Genomic DNA, 23,934 nt, shown 5'->3' on the forward strand with positions numbered 1-23,934 from the left:
AAAAAAACAAGGATTTTTTAAGACCTAAGAAAAAACAAGAATCACTTATTCTTCTTAGAAGTTTGTGCAACACATATATTTATAGATTTAACCATAATCTGGGTTTGGTTTTCTTTTTTCTTAACCAAATAACCATGTAGCCTTTAGGAAGCTAGTACATGTCTAATTTTCCCATATTCAGATCTTGACAAATAAGATGACTATCCTTAACAACCATTTTCCAGGATTTCAGTGCAGTGGTCAGCCTGTACTCATGTAGAGGGGGGTTGAAGTGTATTTCTTTTTTTTTCTAGTTCTAAAAACATTGTACTTCACTGTGACTCATAGGTGATGGCTCTGATAATAAAATATGTCTCATGAATGGCAAATAATTTCCATTTAAAAGGCGATATTTACAATGAATCCTATGTTCTTAAAGCATAAATTTGTTAGTTCTCCACATGTCCCCACTCACTGCTTCAGACCAAGAAACTAAGCTATGAACTTACAAATATTTAGCTATGGAGTAGCATATCTGATCCCTACATGATGGTGAGAAAGAGAAGAGAATGTAGGACTAGACATCCACCCTCAAGCTTTGGTGATGGAGAGCATCCATTTTCTTTTGTGTTTTTCATTTTAATGAGTACAAGTCATGGTACCAAGGGCCAAAAGCATCGTGGTGATAATCTACAGTTAAGCTCTTCTCGGCTCTATACAAATCCCCCTTTTGGCTTCTGCATAGAACTTGGCAGCTCTGTGTTAAGCACTGTTCACATTTGGCTTGCTGCGTCCCACAGAAGTGACATATGAGCACTTTATCAGTTTATTCTCTATTTTAAGATGCATATCAGCATTGCGTCATAGCACTTGACAAAGAAAATAAAGTCTTCCCACCCTTCACTCAGTCCAGTGGCCTGCTATTTGACTTACCTTCTGAAGCACATGAGAAGATAGAAGAGGAAATATGTCAGAATTAGAGGGAAATGTGAACCCAAATAATCTGCACACAAAATATTCCTTAGTTACCAAAACATGAGCAAGGGCAAGAATGCCAGACCCAAGGATAAGAAGCTGATAAACTAGCCACCCACGTCAATTTAGCTCTTATGTGTTTAAGGAAAAAGTAAGTCAGTCTATTGTCCATATTGTTAGCATGTCTTTCCTCCTCTCCTCCAAGTCCTCAGACAGCACTGTAGCTTTAGAGAATGCCCAAACTCCCCCTGAATTCTGCTGTCCCAGGTTCTGAACCCTGCACATGCACCCAGTACTTGACCATCCATTTGTCTTAGGACCATGAATATGAAATTAGCACCAGTATCATCTTTTCTTTTACTGTTTAATACTTCTCCTCAGAAATTTCACTGTTGTTTTGCTGTTGCTTTTGCCTTGAGTAACACTGGAAATACATAAACTGTGTGTGTGTATGTGTGTGTGTGTGTCTCATGAAGACGTCCAGTCCACCGTTTCATCTATCAGAAAATGACTGCTTATTCAATTAAAAAGTAGCAATAGATTACCCAAAATCATAATCAAATCAATTTCATATATAGCTATATAAATATCCTCAGCCTATGAACAAACAGTATCACTGTGGAATGGAATCAGTCAATGAATATAAGGTATCCAGTGGAAGAAGTAAAGATAAAGAAGATATCTAAAATATGTAGTAAATCATGCTATTAGCAATTGTAACCATCATGATCTGAATGCCATAAAATTTGGATTGACTCGTTGGAAATATGTCAATTAGCAAAATTTAGAATTTAAGTTATTCAGTGATATATAAAAGACAAGATATGTGGCTTTCACTCAGAAAGCACTGATTTATATCATAGGTAGTTTCTCTGGGTAGGTAGGGAATTTGGAAATGCTAAGAAACTTAAGTGCTTACTGTGCAAGCATGAGGACCTGAGTTTAATTCACATTTCTTATATAAAATGTGACAGCGCACATCAGTGTTGCAGCATGGTTTTCCTTACTGTGCTTCTGGCATAAGCAAGCCTTGATAGATAATCATCTTGATCATTTCATTTGTTACAATTAAACAATGAAGTGCATCAGTAGAAGTAATCATCAGATAATCACATCCTGGTGTAATTAGCAGGTATAGGACACAGCCAAGTATCTCTAATGTCTTGGAATGTGATTATAATATGATGGCTGTACCCAGTAGGTTGTCTAATTTCCATTGTAGAGATATGTAGTTTTTGATAATGAGGTTATTTTAAAAATGAACATTTCTTTTCCTGAAACATACACGAATAGTGTTCATTTGAAATATTCAACAAATTTGATATACAGTTGACTACTCGTGAAAGTTTTCCCTCTATATTCCATAGTCCTGTTTGTGTATTCTTGTCTTTATGAAGATTAAGATAAAAAGGAAGCAGCAGATCATTCTTATCTGAATATTTCTATTTTTACGTTGGAATGTATTTATTTTTATTATTAATTTTTTATTTTTAAGTTTAAATGTAGATTAGAAACATGGTTGGTTCACAAGTCAGTTCCAGGTCCCTCTCCCTTTCCCTCCCCTCCTCCCGTGCCCTCCCCCAACTCCCCCATTATATGTGTCAAGATTAAAAGTCAATAGGAAAATAATAAGCAAGAAATAACTGGATATTTGATTTGTTATTTCAGTTTTGAAACTCCAGACAAATACTTCTGCTCCCAAAACAAGTAGATGTCAGCCTTGATTTTATTGGCCTGACATGACTGAGTACAAGGATACCCATCAGAAAAAATTAAATAATATGAGTATGCTTGTTGTTACATATTTTGTGTGCTGATGGCTCAGCCACTTTCTTGGAATCACCTAATCAATTTGGATACTTTGTGGTGCCTCTGTCTAAATCAAAAGACAAATTGACCAATGTGACATCCATTTGTGTGTGTTCCAGTGATGTACTTGCAAAGCAAAAACTTGTAGGGTACAATGGGGACCACTGAAATTTTGTTTTGGAAATGGTTGGTTGTGTTTAAGGTGTCTGAGAAATGCAGAATCCAATAATGATCACAGTGTTTTTTTATCTTTGTTTCTCAGTGCAACAGTGACTATGTGCCTGTGTGCGGCTCCAATGGAGAGAGCTACCAGAATGAGTGCTACCTGAGGCAGGCTGCCTGCAAGCAGCAGAGTGAGATACTTGTGGTCTCAGAAGGATCCTGTGCCACAGGTATGCACAAGTGTCCCTGAAATCCAAATGGATTGTGAGTCCAATGGCTTCTTGTTTCCTGTTAGCTCTGATAACCAATCTTTCTATACATTGACTAGGGATTCCATTTATTATTTGTTAAGTAAAGCCTTTCTTACTTTAATTTTTACTTTAAATATATCTGATAAAAAGAGAGAATGTATTGTATGGCAACTGGTATCTTTAAATACATATGTTGTTTACTGAAGTGCAGACAGTTGAATGAAATATAATTAGAAATCTTCACTCAAGTGCCCACATATCAAATTTATAGATGAAGTTTTGCTTGTTCAATTGAAGATTCCTTTGAAAAACCATCTTCTAGAGTGCATCTTTGCAGGTTTGAGTTCTGAAGTTAACATGCATTTTTTTGGAAAGACACTAATGTTATATTGTAACTTTAAAATTTACTGGCTACCATTTAACAGATCATACTGAAGAATGTATTGGCAGTGTGAATAGTTTACACTAACATCTGTCTGTCTGACACTGTTAAACTCAAATTCTTCAGAGCTCTTTAGTTATGTTGTTCTATGAATGCTGAAAGGAAGGAGGGAGGGAGGAAGAGAGGAAGGGAGGGGGAGGAAGAAAGGAAAGAGAGAGGGAGGAAGGAAGGGAAGAAGGAAGGAAGGAGAAAAGGAAGGAAGGAAGAAGATTCATGAGCTTCTTAGCTCTTCAGGGCTACATGTTTTAGTTTTTTGATTACTTTTCTTTTGTTTTCCTGCTTCCTTTCCCTTTTCTTCTCTGTTCTTTTATCTATCTCTCTATCTATCTCTCTATCTATCTATCTGTCATGTGATGGTGATTAGAGTCAAGCAATTTGCAGGTAGAGGAATAAAGCAACAACAAAAACAAACAAACAAGCACTTAGGCAGAGCCAGCTTAGGAAAGAGATGCTTTACAGGGGCACATCATGATAGGTACACAAAATTACAGAAACTGTTTGGAAACTCATAGTTTCTAAGAATGTGAATGCCATATGCATATTAAGTATAATAATACTGCAATAGGAAAGCTTCTTACAAAAACTAGTGTTAATGAGTCTTTTACATAAAAGTCACTCTGAGATAACAGGTTAGTCTCATTTTAGGGTGTTTCAGGAGAAGCCTCTATTAGTTTGTTGGGGTATGGTATGGTATAAAATGAGCAAGGGAAAAGTCTCAGATTCCTTGAGAAGACTGTTTCAGGCTACTGATTGTTAAGTGTGGATGATATTCAGAGGTATCCTGCTGACTACCACAGTTTACAAAATGAACAAAGGACAAACAAGGACATTTCTCTGCTACAGAGACAGTCTTTTGACTTTGTGTTGCTTGTTCAGGGGTCTTTTCTCCTGAATTATTCTTTGCCTTTGAATGTAAATGACCTATTTGCTCAAGACGGTCAGTGGACTGGCCTCTGCACACTACTGCCTTGGCAGAGCCGGTCATTGCAGCTTGGCCTGGAGTGAAAAGTATGTATAAAAATGACAGCAAATGTGCAAGTCAGAGGACAGGGATCCCTGCAGAAGAGGACCAGAAGGCTAGCCTCGTAGTAGGGAATCAAGACATAGAAAGAACACGAAGAAACAAACTATAAAAATAAATTACTCAGCCATACCAAAAGAGTAAACAATGAAGAAAAAAGTACTTTAGAACTAATGGGACAGAAATAAATGCAACAGTTGGACCTCTGGAAGGTTGTAGTTAACACTAGGGAGGAATAGGAAAAGCCTGGTTTATGATCTAGAAGGGCAGCTAACCAGCTTGCACATCACCAGGTGAGGACCAGCAGGTAAGCAGCACTCACAGGAAACAGAGCAGGAGCTATGGCTATGACAAATACCACTGGTACTAAAAATAGTACTCTTCTCCCAACCTGTAAGCTCCTGTCAGTCCACAGTCACACTCTCGATTCATTCAAGTCTATTCATGCTAGTCCCCAGTGTGATGCTTTTACTATGAAAATAAATACTTAGCCAAGTAGAAAATTTAATCACAATCAAAGAAGCTGTCCTTACCTCATTTGCATACTTAGATTTCTACAGGATTTAATTAGTCAGTCAGTTTAGCAGAATGCGGTTTCTGTTGACTAGTGAATCTAAAAGGGTTTTGGTCTGAGCAGTGATGGAGAGAAACCAGGCCTGATGGCAAATAAATTGGGGTTCTGACTTTTCTTCATAATTTTCCCATGTATTTTTAATGTTCTTTGATTCTGAGTGGAGGTGGCAAGTTGTGTTCTTTAGGGATAAAATACTGAACAGCATATAATTTTATTAGAGTGGCAAGGCTGTTTTTTATCCAGAATGTAGCTTCCTCATAGCCAGTCTCACCAGCAGCTAAACTTCTTGCCTTGCAAGCACTAAGTTAATGAACAGCCCATATTCAGGTCCAGTAGTAACTCGTCTTTGCTAGGGTGTTTCTGCCCCTTCTACCCCATGACTTTCTTGGGCTATTTATTTCTGGCTTGCCAAGATGAGTCATACTACAATTGAGAAAACATTAAAGTTTCCCATAAGTATTTCATAATGATGCTGTTAACTGCAGTGGCCATTTTCCCATATATTCCCTTTTCTTTCCTAGCTATTTAATTTGGGTTAAATTAAACATTAATCACATGGAGTAAATTATTTTTCTTGAAATTTTGAAGCATGTGGGAGATAAAAGCCAAAAGACTACTACTCTTTTTTTCATGACTTTCCTCAGCCATATGTATTTACTCAAAAGCCAAAAGATCAATTGGCAAGATGTTTTCTCAACATTTTAATTATCGTATTCCAGACAGTCCTCATACATTTAATGTAAGCTATTGTTCACTATATTCATTAAACAGAAGGAATAGGATTAGGAAAGTGGCTTAAGATTGCTTTTGTCATTTAGCAGCTTGGAGCCCATGAACATAGGTACCTTTCTCTTTCTGTGTGTCAAATTCAAGTGTGGAGGAACAAATATCACGCTAGTCTGCCTGATGGAAGTTCCTGATTTTAGTAAGAAATTAGAAATAGACTTCATATACTAAAAACATACTAGCAGGATGTGTTAATCCTGCTAAAGTACAGCCTGTGTTTTAGTACCTTTGAATAAAAGTAATAGTGAAATAACCTTTCAAATCAATTCAAACAAAGTCAATAAAAGTTTTACCTATGAAAGTAGAGGAAACTTAGCAAACATTGACCATTTGAGCACTATTCTGTCAAAAAGAAATAGTGTTATAACTAATGAGTGTTGTTCTAACTGGAGGAATATGTTCCTGTCACAGGGAAATATGCATGTCTTTTTTAATATGCTATCATTAAAATGTCAAATCATGGGATTACAATTCTAAATTAATTTTATGTTTGTTAAGATAAATATATATATATATATATCCAGGAAATGGTGGCTCATGCCTTTAATCCCAGCACTCAGGAGGCAAAGGAAGACAGATCTCTGTGAGTTTGAGGCCAGTCTGATCTACAGAGCAAGATCTAGGACAATCAGGGCTACACAAAGGAACTCTGTCTTCAAAAACAAAACCAAAACATCTACAATATAAAGAATAAATATGTAACAAATAAATATATGAGTATAAAAAGAAATTAAGAATAAATATGCTAAGAAATATATTTATATTTAATATGTTTCTTAATATATATTTATTATAAATAAATTTTACTCTTAACATATATACACATACACACACACGCATATATATATATTAAACAGGAATAGGTTTAATAAATATATATATACATATATATATTACTATAAACTGTCTCTATCAATTATCTTTCCTTTAAGTATATGTCCAGTCATAGTAGCAGCTAATGAATTGATTGATAGTCTTGTATAATACAGCGATATTTAACATTAGTTGCCACAAAGACTTATTGTTCAACTGCTGCTCCTCCATGGCAATGTTAGTGACACAAAGGTGGACATGTTGTATGGCAACACCCATTCTCCCATAAATGTAAGTTGGGTGGATTTTCATGCCCCTGGCCTCTCTATATAGTGTTTCTCAGAAAAATGTCAAATAAGTCAGCAGGAAAAAGAAGTGTTTCATATTAATTAAACTGAACAACAAACACAGATTCATAGAGGAGATATTTGATGTGTGCCTAGAATCCCATATGAGATTCCAATGTAGAGTAGCAACAGCATATTTGAGACTACCAATATTGTCATATTACCTAAGTTTAACATTAGAAATACATAATGAAGCATACTGAGAATACAAAGAAATAAGCAGAGAGAGAATGATATCAACATTCAGGAACAGTTAGAAACTCAATAGTCTTGACCAAGATTAGGGAATTAGATTATTTCTGGAGTCTGTGTTCTCAGAAAAAAAGCAAACTTTAACTACTTGTAATGACTTGGAAGAGAGGGCAGGAAGAAGCAGAGTAAAAAAACTCAACACAGAGCTATTTTGCTGCTTGCTTCTCTTGGTGTCTGTTCCATTGGAAGTACAATTACCTCTACTAATTTAAAACACAGTGATTTAGCTACAGACAGACTTCCCAGCAAGTGTAGTATTAGTAAACACCTCAGCACACAAAGTGCTCCCTCTGACTCTTTTTATCTTTGTTTATGAGCAATTTGCAAGAATACATGTCTAAGTCATTTGTTTGTTTGCCACATATACTGTTTAACTTTGAAAATATGCTTACAGAAGCATCTCATTTTCTCTTTCTTTATGTTAAAATCTCTAAATTCAGCCTGATCAAAACTAAAACAGGGAGAATTTCACAGTGTCAAGTTTAGGACTTTTCCTAAAGCTGTATAATATGGGTTTCATAAAAGTTAAGAATTAAAGCTATATTTTGTTTATGTATTATGCCAATAGAAATTAGATTAAATTGAGACAACTATATATTAACAGATTAAATATTACCAATTTTCATACCAATGATATTTTAGCTTTGAGATGGTAAACAAGCTGATTATGCATTTCTGTGATCCCCACATTTGGGAGGTGAAGGCAGTAAGGATTATGAATCAGCTCTGGGCATAAAAGAACCTGGTAACTGGATAGATGTCTCAGTGGTTAAGAGCACTGGCTTTTCTTCCAGAGGATCTGGATTTAAGTCTCAGCTTCCTCAAAAGACCTTGTCTCAAATGCAAAACAACCACAACAACACTCATTGTTTAATAAATTATTAAGTGTTTATGACTGTGTGTGTTTTTTGTCTTCCCAGATGCAGGATCGGGATCTGGAGACGGAGGTAGGAGTTGCTCTTTTTCTGTATTTGGAAATTTTGATGGATTTCTGTGGATGCTTGTTGATACTAGTTCTAGGGCAGACATCTAAGAAAAACTTACATTTTGGATGGTAGGAAAGGAAAACTAGATGGAAACTTGTTCTCCTAGTTTACTTACTGTGTATGCCATGCCTATTTTTGGTCTATTCATGAACCACACCCATCTCATTCCATCTTGCCTCTTCATGTACTTGCTTGTGTATGAGCTAAGTTTGAAATATGTACAAACAGTGCCAAATGTCAAAACGCAATTGTGGACATGTTTAGCAAGACAGAAATCATGGAGAAACATGTTTAAATGTTTGTTTTTTAAATACATAATCTTTCCCTCAATATCAGCATTTAAGTTTAAGACAAGACATATTAGTTCATAAAATAAAAAGGTAAAAGTTAAGTTAAAGACAAAATTCTCTTTTCTTCCTTGATGAAACTAATATAGTTAATTTTAATAAAATGAGATATAGTTTTATTTGTTTTGCTTTGGTTTATTTTGTTTTGTTTGAGACAGAGTACACTGCGTACTATGGCAGACTTGGAACTCTGTGGAGACCAGTCTGGCCTTGAGCTCACAGAAATCCAGATGTCTCTGCACCCTGAGCACTGGAATTAAAGGTATATGTGTCATATCCTTTTGGGCCCATAAGATGTATGCTTTGTGTACTTAATTTTATTTTAAGTGTGTAAGAGAGAAGTACAAATTTTACAAGTCCTGTCTGATATGCATACAACCAAGACATACTTGATTTTTAGATTAAACTTTCCTTGTAAATTCCAAATGAAATCCCTAATGCCACTTTTATCTACACAAAACAAGTAAAGAACAAAACCCAAGGTATAATTGTAAGATTAATAAAATAAAAATGTATTTGAAACATAAATACTATCACAATGATTTCTTAGGCTGTGTAAAATAATGATGTTATAACTCTTAGTAAATATAGAACATGATGAAACCAAGTAAGAGAAAGCTTTATGTTCAGGAACTTAGTGATTCAATGCTGCACACTTTATCTAGTTTTGGAAACTTGAGTCTTACAGAGAAAAAGGCTTACTGATCCAATAAGCTACACCCAGAAATCTCAGAGCAGCACATGGGAGCTCGACATTATTCCAGAAGGGCTAAAACTCAGCATTAGTCATAACTCAGATGCAGATCATGTTTGACGACACACAGATGTGGACCACCATTTCTAGTTGCCCCCGCTCCCTAGGTGATGAATATAGTATTCTCAAGAAAGCTTCCTGGAGGCTTTGAAAGGGAGTGCTTGGGAAGCAAGTTAAATCTCAATATAAAAGACAGGAAAAGAGCAATGACTTTAGCAGAAGCTTTGCCACTGAAATATAAAGAAATCTGTCCAGTTTAAAGTATTGCTTTGACAGGAAGAGGTTTCTTTGCAGAATTCTATACAGTTAGTTTTGTTTGCAGACGTCTCTGTCATTTACTCTGTTGAGTCTGAGATGTTCCACTGTTCACCCAAGTCTTGTTCCTTAGCTACCAATTTATAGAGAAAACGAAAATGGTCTACAGAAAACAGAATGTCTTCACAGTCCAGCCGAGTTTCCATCACACACTCTCCCCACATAGCATACATGTTTTCTTGTTTATAAAATAATAACCTGTGCTGACTGTGACAGTGCAACTTCGTAGAGTTCATTGGTTGATATTAGCACAAGAAAATGGAAGTCAAACTAAGCCCATCCTTCATCGTTATTCTTAGATTGACCCATTTTGTTCCTTGTGCTCTCCTGCCATCTGAGTAAGACTGTTTGCTTTTAAAGAAGTCATTTTCCTCTCATGAGTATGACATTGGTTACATAGTTCATAAGCAGAAGGATACACCATGGGGAAACACCATTCTTCCCCCAATATGTTTTACCCCCTCTCTTCACCCACAGTGTCTTTCTCCTTAATTGTTCTCTTCAATTATAGCTTCCTTAATAAAAGCAATACAAATTCTAACGCTTAAAAAATTCTGTCATTATTGCTGCTCAGAGAGAGTCCCACTCTGTAAGCAGTCTGGACTGAACGGACTCACTAATCAGGGCAGGCTAATCTTGAACTCAGAGAATTTCTCCTGTTTCTGCCTCACAAATCCCGGTACACACAGGAGCTACCATATCTGATCAAAGTGCTTCAGAAGATATATTTACTTTTAAGCAATAGGACATATAACCCTTTGAACCAGTGGTTCTCAACTTTCCTATTGCTGTGACCTTTTAATACAGTTCTTCATGTTGTAGTGACCCACAACCATAAAATTATTTTCATTGCTAATTCATAACTGTAATTTTGCTACTGTTATGAATCACAATGTAAGTATTTGGAGATAGAGGTTTGTCAAAGAGGTCAAGACCTACAGCTTGAGAACCACTGCTTTGAATTCTGAGGTATAATCTTTGAAATAACAAATGTTCTGGAAATTTTAGTAATATGAATAAAAGTTTTAAATTAGAGACAAAACTGGGACGTTGGCCAGATTGCTTTTCCCCCCAGCTTACATGTTATTATATTCTATGGTACTAACAGTTTTGAATTTTATTTAAACTGTTTATTCTAAGATGCCAAATAGCTTAGTAATTACAGTGATAAAGATAAACTTAAGTAGAGATCACATAGCCCTTGAGTTGTCAAAACTGGGTTTGGCTTCCTGACTCCAATGCTCTTAGAGGGGACTGCTTTTGTACTAAGAGATCCTATGAAGAAGTATTCAGTGGACCCAGGATAATCCTTTGAATGAACTACATGTGGTTGAATATGCTGTGACTGATCTAATGTGAATATATAGGAATTGGGTCATCTTTGCAAGTACCTTGGAAGCTTGATGGTTGTGCTTATAATGCCTTATCTGACAAAAAGTTCCTATGACTCTCAAGTTTACTGTACTGATATGACTAGTATGCATCTACAAACATTTGCCATGAGTAGCTGCTGTAAATAAAATGGTTGAACCCTGAAGGCTAAATTCATTTTTTAAAATTGCATAAGTTTTACCTGTTTTAGATGGCCTGTGTTCTTAAATGGATGAATACTGGCAAGGAAAATTAGACAAGATTATTTTAAGATAGTTTAAGCTTTACTCATTTGCATATGGCATAACTGTCATTTACTATGATTGAGGAAATTTTTTATCCTAAGTAAAATGGATATAATGGTTTTATAACATTGGTGTTGTTTGGACACATTTTATGGAAAGTTTTAACTGTTTTACTCTTCAGATCAAACTTTTCAAATCATTCAGTTTGTTAGGATAATGTGTTTACAGTGTCTCCAAGGTGATCTTCATTTGGTGTTCATTTGTAAAGGGGTCTGCAGAAGAACTAGGAGTAATTACCCCACATAGTGATGCGTGGTTTTACCCATTTCAGGCTCTGTATCCTCATCTTCTGGTATTCAAGAGAATTTATAAAAAATAACTTTACTGTAGAAAGAATACACTGTTAGTTTTGAATATAAGTGCTATGGAGTTTTGTGTCTGACCAAAAAAAAATGTTTGAAAAGTCATCAGCATCAACATTCCTTCTGAATTGATTTGCACTTGGAAAACATTCACAATAAACTATAACTTACTGTTTTGTGTGCCAGAAGATAATTCGTGGACCACATTCTGTGGACCACACTCCTAAGAACTTGAGAAAGTGACTGAATCCGATTAGCAATTCAAGTGCTTAAATGTATGTATATGGAGATTCAGTGTTGTAAATAAGGAAGTGCTGTGTGTGGGAGGAATCATCACCTCCTATCTACCCACAGACTTCCTTAGGCAACAAATACTGAGGAAGAAAAACGTACTAAAGCATCTTCCAGCTCAAGATCTAAGGCTGTGTGGGTGCTGGAAGGATGGTTTAGCCTCTGCTTTTCTGCACCTTTAAGCTGTATTATAAACACAAATTTTTGAATGTTTCCCTTCATTCCTTTTAAAAGTACTTTTGTATTGTTTACATTCTCACCAAATTTCCAAAGATAAAAGGTCCATCCATAAATGAAACCATATCTTTTTGTTTTGTTTTTTGTTTGAGACAGGGTTTCTCTCATAGCTGTTCTGCTCTGTAGAGCAGGCTGGCCTGGAACTCATAGAGATCCACCATCTGCCAGCCTCTGCTTCCTGGGTTCTGGGATTAAAGATGTGCACCACCACCCCTGGCCTGAAATCCATATCTTAACATTTAAAATATTTGCAAATGTGCTGTCCTGTTTTACATGATGCCAGATTCACAATCAGCTTCTAATGACATCTTCTGAGATTTCTGCAGTATTTGTAGAATTAAATATGTATCCGAGATACATGCTATGGATACAATGGTATGTTGTTATTTTATGAGAACAAGAAAGCATTTAGCCAGCATACACACTTTAGAGCTCTTCGTTTCTAGGAACATTTCTTGAGAAGATGTTTTCTTATATTTAAGCCAGTTTCAAATTTATGATCCTCCTGCTTCAGCCTCCTTTTCTGATATTACCAGAACACATTACAATAGCCTGCATCTTAGAGAATTTTTAGATAGATTAATATAAGAAATGAACAGTAGCAAGTCCAATTTATAACTGGTATTTTTATATCTGGTATTTGTATAATCCATATGAATTTCAAAGTAATAAATATTATGGTAACTTCAAATCAGAATACCAACTCATATTTTGTTTTTTCTTAATAAAAATTTCCCCAAGATTTCAATAATTAAAATATTTACTTCATGAACAATTTGGCACAAACAGAAAAGGATTACATTACAGCAAAATATAAATCTCAGCTACTACTGCTGACAAAGGGGGTTGATAAAAAATGGGTGTACTGCTCTAAGAAGTTTGGGAACTTGAAAGCTGTTTTTAAGCAGTCTTTTTCTTTCTCATGTTAATTGTTTGATTTATGTCTAGTATCACCTAGGCACTGTGGCAAGATTTCTGGCATTTGTGATGCCAATCATGACCATTTTATTATGTTCAGGGAGACTGCATATTAATTCTCCTCTTATCACACAATGGGAAAAGTTATGATGCTGATTATGAAAGGAAATAATCCCCTGCAGAAGTAAAGTGTTAAATACACCCGAGATAAAAGAAATGAATATTCATTTCATAAAATTCTTGTATGTAAGAGCTAAGTCATTTTCTCTTCCATGTTGCTGTACTCCTCCCTGAGCCTCCTTCGGTTACTGTCATAATCAAGTCTGGCAAACACAATCTACTCCACAATGACCCCCCTCCCCCACTGGGTTCACACTGCAGCTCCAGCCAGAATTCCAGCAGTTGCACAAGGTCTGAGGTCTTCCAAGGCAATTCAAGCAGGGAGCAACAGGAACCATCCTTAGTTTATCTCACACACCCAAGGGCTCCTTTTCTTCCTAGAAATGGGCATGTAGCCATCTATACCCCAATTGGAATCTTGACTTCTGTGGCTCAAGATCTGTCTTTCATTCTCTTTATCTCAAAAACAAACAATATGGAGACAGAATAAGGAAATAGAAGCAGAATTAGTGAGGAGGATGTATTGGATGGCAACACCAGGAAAATACAAGAAGCAGACAGAAATAGAAACAATGAAAATAGTGGAAAGACAAACGGAAGAAGGTGAAGCCTCAGCTACGAGCGTGGCTTCAGAGTAGTTTGCTTTCTCACATGAATACCATAATACGAATAAAGTTATTTTTCTTAAAATAGAGCAGTGAAGGTTTCTAAAGGTCTACATTGCCTGGGAAAGTGAAATGAACACTACAAACTTTTCCAGGAGATCCAGTTTAGCTTATAAAAACTACAGGGAAAAAAGTTAATGATCCTATGCAATGTAGAAGAAGTGACTTTGAATTTAGTATCCAGAGATTTGCAGCTTAGATTTTTAATTGGCTTGAATGATATCTATTTAAGATTTTTTATTTTGTACTTTCAGTCTCCTTGGAGAGAGACATTCATCTTAATGTTTAAGCAGGCTCAGACCTCTTAGGCGAAGATGATCACAGTAAACTAGAGCAAAGAACTTTGAACTCTGTGGAATTAGAGATGGAGTTACAGGAATTCCTGCTACATTTTCCTCTGAGAACATAATTTCTATGCAGAGTTTAACAAGAATAACTTGAAATTGTTTAATTAGTAGACTTAGGTTCATGACTTAAAATGTTGATGTCTGCACATAGAAGGAAACAGAAACTACAGGACTGATATACAGGATAGATGTGAAACCCCCAGAGAAATTATAATTATACAACATATGGAAGAAACAAAGCATAAAAATGTCAAAAATAATTGTTCTTAAATTGAAGTGGCAGGCATATTGCCTCTCCTGAAAATTAAATTAAAACATGGAAGGGACTTCAATATGGGCTAGTCAATATATTTAAAAGAAAATAGTCTCATCATCAGGACTGTAAGCATTACTATTTTTTCTAAAAGAGTAAGAGGTTTTTAAAAACAAAGTGTTTTAGAGCAGGTAGGAAACTGTACTCCACTTCTTACCAATGTCCAAATATAAATTAGCTAAATCGGTAAGCATACTTACATAATTTATTTAAACACAATAGCCTTTGAATGTGTGCATGAAGATAAGGATGGCCATCTTAACCATACCCCATCTACAGTAACTATGGTAACTAACCCAGTCCTCAAACTTCAAGGAAGGAAACTGCAGACTTCAGGGTTAGTCTACCTCTCAAAGCAGTTGCTTGCAATAACTTCCACCAGACCTCAGTTTCTATGTTTACATAAATTACAAGTTTTTCCAAAACTCTTTTTAAAATTCTTTTTTATTTAAATTAGAAACAAGCTTGATTCACATGTGAATCCCAGCTCCTTCTCTGTGCCCTCCTGCCCTGCTCCCCACCAAGCTCCATATCCTCCAACCCCACGCCCCCTCCGTTCCCCAGGGACTATGTGGTCTTCCATGGGGGATCTTTAAAGTCTGTCATATCACCCTAGGCAGGGCCTAGGCCCTCCCCAGTGTGTCCAGGCTGAGAGAGCATCCCTCCATGTGGAATGGGCTCCCAAAGTCCATTTGTACGACATTCCCAAAACTCTTAGGAAATTTTATCACATTTTCCTCTGAAGTCACATGTCTTGTTCAACGCAGAACATAAAACGTGTGTTTATGTTGCTGTTACCCACGTTGTACTCTTACTTCAAGGCATATCATTGGTATCCATTCTCTTCTGTGTATTCCCATTTGTTCTCTATCACATTCTTCTTCTAAAATTTTTCTCTCTATGCTATTTGGTATCCTTTACATTTTTAATGAGATACATGTTATAAAGGTGAGAATAACACGGCAAGACAACAGTCCACAGCACAACTGCCAGACCACAAATCTGTGTGGACTGGATCATGATTTCCACTTTCCAGCTATCCTACTCTGATAGTTGCTTAGACCATTTCTTCATCTGTGATTGGCAGGGTATTTAGTAAGAGGGACCTCGAGGTTAAAATTTGTGTGCATGAAGTTCAGTGAATGATGCCCTAGAATAATAGTGTTTTTTAAGAAGGAAGGAAGTGAGGATAGGAAGAGAAAGGCTTTGAATTGGTGCAGTGGATAAAAGTATAGCACAATGAGATGGAGTTCCCTGGATGAGAGGGCTCTGTGAATTGTCCTCAGTTGGGAAGATGTGATTGGTCCTGTGTACTCCACTATTGATCACCTCTCACATGGAACTCATCAAAGGTAGTTATGCCAGTTGGTTTTCTTTGACAACATATCTAACAGAAAAAGGGTCTCAGTTGTGATCTGTCCAAGTATGACACTCCCAGATGGGAGTTGTCTGAGTATAACACGCCCAGGGAAAAGAAGGGGAAGGTGTATATGTAATACTACATTATCCATTACTAATTTTGTGGTAAACAAAAAAAGCAAAATTCCTACCCATTTAGAACTTATTTAATGTGAAGAGACAAAAGATAGTAAGCAAGTATACAAGGAAGAAGAATGCAGCAGTTCATGAGTGCTGTGCAGGAGGGGAGGACGGTGGTAATGGAAGTACTAATATTTTGGATAATTCAGAAGGACTGAGATGACATAAGAGACTGGAGCAGCAATGTTTGTTGATAAGCAAGGAAAGGTATACAAGGGCATTCAATGCCTGGAATATTCTACAATCAAGGCTGTTGGTAAATGACTGACATGAGAAGAAGGTATTTGGTTGACAACATACTGTCCAAAAGAAGTTCATCTCTACAGGAGTTGAGGGTCTAGAATGGACTGATGGTTGAAAGGGTAATTAGTTCCATTCTCCAGGCATTAATACACTGTGCTGAGGTTAGGTAGGAGGTGGGAAGATGGTGCATTTAAATGATAAATATAAGGTCTGGAGAGATGGCTCAACAGTTGAGAGCTCTTGATTTTCTTGAAAAGGACCCAGAAGCCTGGCTACTAGCACCATTTTGCTCACAGTTCTAACTCTGCCACTGTTGTATGGCTGCTGTGGCTATCTACACACACACACACACACACACACACACACACACACACACACACACACACACACACACACACATCCTGTGGTCTGGATGTGGTTCTTCAGACTCTGGAGGACTCTGTGTCTGTCCTAGACTACCCGTCTGCTAATTTTCTGATGAATGCTATCTTTAGTGACTAAAGTCCCCTAGATTTTGCTGTCAAGAAATATAATGTTCTTTTTTATTGGAGGTTTAATTTAAGATTCAGTTTTTTTCATACTTGATAGTTTTAAACAAGCAGAAAATTCTATTATTTCCAGATACCCTTTAAGGTAAAGGGATGTCCCTGCATGCTGCAATGCATGCCCAATTGCATTGACTTGGTTTCACATTTGTATTTGAAAATATAACTTTTTTTTCAGTGTACTAGATGTACATACATATTGTACCATATGATTTCCAATGTGTACTTAACACAGAACAATTTCATTTTCTCTGGCAAATGGCATACTTGCTATAGTTGAGGGAGTCTAAAAGAAATCCAGAATTAAACAGAAGACAATGTATTCAAATGATTTTAGCATTCTTCAACAAGTGAAACCTAGAGAATTACACCACTGCTCCTCAGTCAGTGGACTGGATCTGGAAATAAATAAAAACACAAAACTTGTCACTGTGAATGTCCTGCTGGTCTCTCCCAGAGAAGAATAAAAAACAATTATCTGCGTATTCATATAATGCTGTCTCTACCCTTTGAGAAAGTGTTTTGTAGATCATTCATTTCAACTGGGCCCATTCCTGCCTAAGTATAAAGCATATTGTCTAGAATTCAAACTTTTCTCTTTTTCCAGTTCTTTTTATTTATTTTTACTGGTATTTTAGTGCATGACTAATTGGGGTGCTGTTTTATCATTTTCTTCTTTTGGTGAAGGTGGCCGACAAAATCTCTGGTCAGCACTGTCAGTTAGAAGGATCAGTCATTTCTGTATCTCCACAAAATGGTGCTCCGTGGGCTTAATTAGTCCTGGCTCTGCTGAGAGATTTTACGTGGTCATGTGAACAGTGAGATTGAGTGAGCATCTCCCAGACAATGACTATCCTCTGCAAAGACTGTGGCACACAAAGCAAAGTCAATCATTTAGCACATTTGACTCTATAGTAACCCAGTTCTGATTATTCACAGTGTAGTATGTGGTGTACTTCTCAAGAGCTGCAGAGTTTTACAATGTTCACAATTTTTTCTGTTACTCAAAAGACAACTATCACTGTTTGCATGTGGTTATCTTTGAAAGTAGGTTTTATTTTTAAATATAATCAAACAGAAACACAGCTGGCAGTTAAAGAAAAAGAATCACTAGTAGAGTTATTTACAGCATCTTAAATAAGGGGATGACATTAAATACTTATATCCTGGAAGCTCATGCTCACACTCCTTTTAAGTTGAGGCTGCCCAGCCACATCCAGGCATCAATTCCAGAATCCCCTACCCCTGGCCTTTCATTAAGAGAGGTCCCTTATGCCAGGATCTTCTCTGAAATAGGATGTGACAGAGACAGATAGCAAGTTCAGTGTTACATATTAGCACACTGTGGATTTTCTATTGAGTTCTCACGTTCCAGACTCTCCACCATCCTCCTGTCATAGACCCTTAACAAGCATCTCTCGTCTTCAACACTGGAAAGAGCTTCTTTGCTTGAGTGCCTACTCCCAGACATACTATGCCAAAACATTTCTTCTAGCACACTCAGAATATGCATAGAAAATACTCATATAAGTATATTTTTGTCTTACATAAGACTCATAAGGCTGTCCATCCTCCATAGACTAAAAGTCAGTCATCCTATTAGGTTATTCAAAGACCTCAACATTGGTCCAGTTTCTGACTCTTCAACCTCAACACTCATCTTTTTCACCTTAGGCTTGGCTTGTTAGTGTATTTGTTTTCACTGCTGGGAAAATAGAATCAATTGATTTCATTTTATGTCTCATTGACGCTCCTTCCTCGTCTACAAATTCTTCTCAAGTATTTGACTAAATTTCACTCATATTCCAAAATAAATTGTGGATTATGGAGATATATGGGATCTCCATGGACTGTTATCAGGGGATAGGCAACTTATCAGACTTCCAGGGACCTTTTGAAGAGGTTTCTTTGAACTTGAAAAAGAAAGGCCAAAATACTGGTTCTTCACAGGGCCTGATACCATGATGTGCACTTGTTAACTTGTGATCCTCCTCACAAGTGGTGTGTGGAGGAAAATAAAAGAAATTATTCTAAGACTCTTGTTAGCTAGTTTGGAGGCAATGAGATGATTTTGCCCTATGTGAACACTTTATTCTGTAGCCAAATTACTTATTAAAATATCAAATGGTTTTGGCCAAAAAAAATACCAGCATAACTTGGAAATCCACTTGATGCTTTCATTTACTTTGGCATTGAATCAGTGATGAGTAGGGCTGTCTTCTGGGTTTCCAAAGAACTACAACAATTGCCTTACATGGATATACTTTGGCAATCAAGTAATAATACTTAGAAAATGAGGCATCAGCTATTACGTATATCCACAGTCTCTCCATTTAGAAAAAGAAAGTGTAGCACTCTGTGAGATTCTGCTTTAAGTTATGAAATAGGCAAAGATATATACAGAGGGAGAACGGAGCCCTTGCATGATCCCAGTGAGATTCTAGTACAAATTATTTTAGAGTAAATCATGCCATCAGCAGCAGCAGCAGCCTGGAAGTAAAGACTCTATCAGCAGAGCCCAAGAGAACAGTGCCTGCACTGGAGTAGGTGTTTAATGATGCAAAGGATGGGCGACTGTGTTGCAGAGTGGTGGTCAGCCAGAACAACTGTAATGCATCCATGTTTGTGTAAACATAGAGGGTCACTGTTCTGCACCCCACACGTTGCTATCTGAGGCTCTCAGTGTAGAGGGACAGGTACACAGCAAACATCTATCGATCATCCGCAGTCTTCTGATGCTTTGTCCACTAATTTCAAGTTGAAGCACATTCTCCATCCTCATGCTTTTCTCCCTTAGTCTCTCTCCACCATGCAAATAAGTGGAGCCCAGTTGGAAAAGTGCTCACATGTAAAAGATACCTGTGAAGGATAAAACAGCAAAGTTTAAAGAATGAATTGCTGCAGCATAGGATTTTCCAAACAAAATGCCACGAGGAGAAAACAGTGTGTTCAATATTTTACAGTGTTCATAAAGGTAGATTTTAGGTTGTTTCTGAGTTGAGAACACTATATTGGTTTTATGCATTTTGACTCTTGATGTTTCTTTCCATATTAACAACACAATACTTACTTAATGCATTTCTCCATTTGATTGTTGCTCTGCTTGCAGTATCTAAGTTTTAAGAGCAACAATATGCTCTACATATAGATTTGCATTCTAATATTTTACCACACACACATTTTGCCACTCATAAAAAATAGCATTTGATATAAGCCAATACATATTTCATTAGGAAACACAGGTTTTATTACTACCAGACAGAACGGTCAAAATCAATAGTGTAGAATGAATCTAGCTAGACAACTTCCCCTAACCAGGCAATTCAAAGTGTTTTTCTGAGGGCCATAAAAACCATTGGGCACTATCCCGCCAGAGGCTGTCCAAGTAAGTGAGGGTGAAGAATGTTAATGTTGTGACTCCTCAGGTGTCACATAAAGGTGGCTAAATGCTTGCAGTTTGCCTGGATTATTTACACTCTTAAAACTGATAATTCTGCTTCCAGGAGGAAACATGGCTGATCATTTAATGTCTTGTTCCCATATGCAAGCCTGAGAGGTCTCACAGAAAGGATGGTGTATTTAGTTATAAACACATACCTCCTGTGTGTGTGTGTGTGTGTGTGTGTGTGTGTGTGTGTGTGTGCATGTGTGTGAGCATGTGCATGTATATGTGGTAAGAAGATATGAACTTGTCATTTTAGCTTTCTTTAAAAATCCATATATTATTTTGATACTTTCCTCTCCCCTAACTCCTCTCAGATATTCACTCCTACCCACCCACCTAGCTTTATGTTCTTTCTCTCTATGGCTCAAAAGCACTCAAAATCAAAAACAAAAACCAAACACATTCTTTTTTAAAAAAGATGATCGGGGAATTTATTTTCATGATTTTTCTCCCTGACATCTGGGAATACCTCTATGAAAGAGAGACAAAGCAAAATATCCCCCTCCCAAGGTATTTCCCTGGGATGCAGTCCCAGGAAGGACTAGTTGTAGTTCAGGATTACGAAGGGACTCTTTTGAATGTGTGTAGACAGTATCTGAGAACAAGGATGCAGATGTTGGAGGCTCTCATGTTTGACAAGTCTTCTGAGTAACAGAGGAAGAAAATGCTGCATAGTCTAAGGACCATTGAAAAAAGGAACAGCAAGGGCTAGAGTCACATTAAACTGTGCTTCTTATGTGGACATGGAAATATTTTCTTTCTCCTAACTAATTTTCCAATAGACTACTTTATTCATTGAAAGTAATCTTTATTCCTACAGCATTTCTCATCGTGGTTTCTCCTCCCTCAACTTCTCCCAGATTGTCTCCACTTCTTCACCCACCCAAATCCATGTATTCTTTCTCTCTCTTTAGAAAACAAAGAAGCAAACAAAAAATTAGAAAAAGGACAAGGTGAAATCGCAAAGAAATATGTACATAAGCAAGACCCATAAAATATGGCATTGTTTAGTATAATACACAGACAAAAGGGCAGCATAGAAAAAAACAAAAGCAAAGAATCAAAATCCTCAAACAAGATGATATGAGCCAAAAAAGACTACAAAAATACTACATTCATTGGTCATCTACTGCTGGGTGAGGAGCCTATCCTTAAGTGTGGCTAAGATTCCCAGTGAGACTCCATTGAAGAAAATAATTTTTCTTTTGCAAGCAAGTATCAATTGGTCATAGCTTCTTGGTAAAGTATGAGAGCTCTTGTCTACTTCCCTTTCTTAGCACTGGGGTCTGATCTGGCTTGAACCTGTGCATTCTGTCTCTGTGGGTTCATATGTTTAAGCTTGGCATGATAGCACAGGGCTGAAATCCTAGCATTCTGGAAAATGAAGCTGGAGGACCTTACTTCTGAGAACAATGTAGGATACATACAGAGACCCTGTTTGAATAAACAACAAATAAAGGGAACTAGTAATCAATGGTTCACACTCTGGAAGGCCCCATTTGCACTCCAACAGTTTGGTTTCTGACTGTTGTATTCTGAACAGAGGCCTCCCTGCCACACTGGGTGCAGAGCATGGCCCTGCCACACCGGTTTGTAGAGCATGTGGAGACATGAGTGACACACTCTGGCTCCTTAGAGGACCACTTAATCTTCAGACTGGAGGTATTTTAAGTCTAGAGGTTGAAATTCAATATCTACACAGAAATATTTTTATGGCAGAAAGAATTCTTTCTCCAGAGCTTTCACAATATTTATTTGTCTTGGTTCAGATTTGTGGGGAAAATGTCCTCTGATGATTCTGTAGAAATAAGATCTAAAGGTGAGGGGAGAGTAATACGAGCAGGTAGGAGCATAAAGTAGGTGACACACATTTTGCATTTTTGCAAAAATTCATATTTGGAGCCATTTACTTGTATGCAACCTACTTGTAATTTTTATTTTTAACTTTCTAACCAATAACCAAAAAACTCCACCTGACTAAACACACTAAAAACACTCCCTGTTGCATCTTGAAAAAAGAGGCCAGTGTCTTTACCAGAGAGGCAGTTACAAACAATGAGACCTATGGCATTGTAACATTGTGAACCAAAGAACTGAACAACAGAGCATTTGTTATACTACACAGTGATCAAAATGTATTGTATCAGAACTTGCATCTTTCTTTCTTTCTATCTATCTATCTATCCATCCATCCATCCATCCATCCATCTATCTATCTATCATGTGTACGCATGTGTTCCTGTGCTTGTTTATGCAACACTCTGAGATCAACATCAGGCATCTCCTTCAGTTGCCCCCACTTCAATTTTTCATAGAGTCACTGAACTTGGAGCTTGCCAATTCAGCTAGAGTGCCCTGGGTACAAACGCCCTGGAGTTCTCCTGTCTGTGCTTTTCTAGATGTGAGTGCTTGAGAATGACCTCAGGTACCTGAGCCCTATCTCCAGCTCCAAGACACTCCCTCCAAACTTTGATATGTTTTCCTTATAGTTTATCTCTAAATATCTCAGAAGTATAAAGTGATTTATATTTCTAACAGCCTTACCCTATGGAATTTATTGATTGTCTTTTGTCTGGGACTATACTATACGAAGGAACAATACAATGGTTGCTTAATACTTCCTGAAGGTATTACAATGGCAAAAGAATAAACAGAAAAGTGCTCTCAATAGTATTTAGGGATGTTACCTTCAGATTGGTCAAATGAAAACACTGGTAAAAGAAACACTGGGGCCCTACTGTGGTCTGATTTTTTATAGTCATGTAGTAAGTTAACATGACACCAGGGAACATACATTATCTCCATTTTCAATCGTAAAAAGGAGAACAAGTATTATTAGTCCAACATATATTGTTAGGGACAAAGCCTGCAAATATACATGCATCCTCCTGGGACTCCAAAATATTCCTTTTCTTCATTACTTCACGTGTAAATCGCCTAAGTTTACATTGGTGACTTAAAATAGAGGGCTATAATCTTTCATGTTACATTATATCAATGTGATTGAAAGTAATTCATTACTGTTGTACATAAAATTTTTGTAAATCAGCAAATTTGTGTGATATGACTTGGGTAAAATAATCTGTGGGTGTGCACACACACACATCTCTTTTCATTTTGAACATCCAATCTGATAAAGTTATTCATTGTGTAATACTATTATTCTGTTATTATTTATACTTTTTTGTATTGGTAACATTGGCTATGTCATACTTTGTGCTACGCAAGTTTAAGAAACAAAATTATGAGTAGAAATACTTTGGAGAGTGATAATTGCTTTTCAGAAAGTACAGCAGGTGCTGGAAGACAAAGCCTCTGTCATGTGAAAGGAATAAAATCTCAGTTTTATTACAAGAAGGACAAAAGGCAGGTAAAGGTATAGAGACAGGATGCTTGGGACAAAAGTCATGTCTTTAGTCTCTACATGTAGTCATGGGAGTTCAATGGCCTGTCTCCTGTAGTCTTGGGCATTTGAGAACT

At 36.9% G+C, this 23,934-nt stretch overlaps 1 protein-coding gene across 3 annotated transcripts in view; it reads left to right on the forward strand.

Moving 5' to 3' along the window:
* The window catches only part of Tmeff2 (transmembrane protein with EGF like and two follistatin like domains 2), a 274,658-nt gene that overhangs the window by 7,233 nt on the left and 243,491 nt on the right, over window positions 1-23,934 (forward strand). For all 3 annotated transcript variants that reach the window (XM_013121121.3, XM_013121122.3, XM_005080916.4), the window contains exons 3-4: window positions 3,026-3,155; window positions 8,332-8,358. In XM_013121121.3, the coding sequence (XP_012976575.1) occupies window positions 3,026-3,155; window positions 8,332-8,358 (157 nt within the window). The remainder of the gene's footprint in view (window positions 1-3,025; window positions 3,156-8,331; window positions 8,359-23,934) is intronic.

This window comes from Mesocricetus auratus, unplaced genomic scaffold (genome assembly GCF_017639785.1).
Source record: "Mesocricetus auratus isolate SY011 unplaced genomic scaffold, BCM_Maur_2.0 Super-Scaffold_100010, whole genome shotgun sequence".
NCBI lineage: Eukaryota > Metazoa > Chordata > Mammalia > Rodentia > Cricetidae > Mesocricetus > Mesocricetus auratus.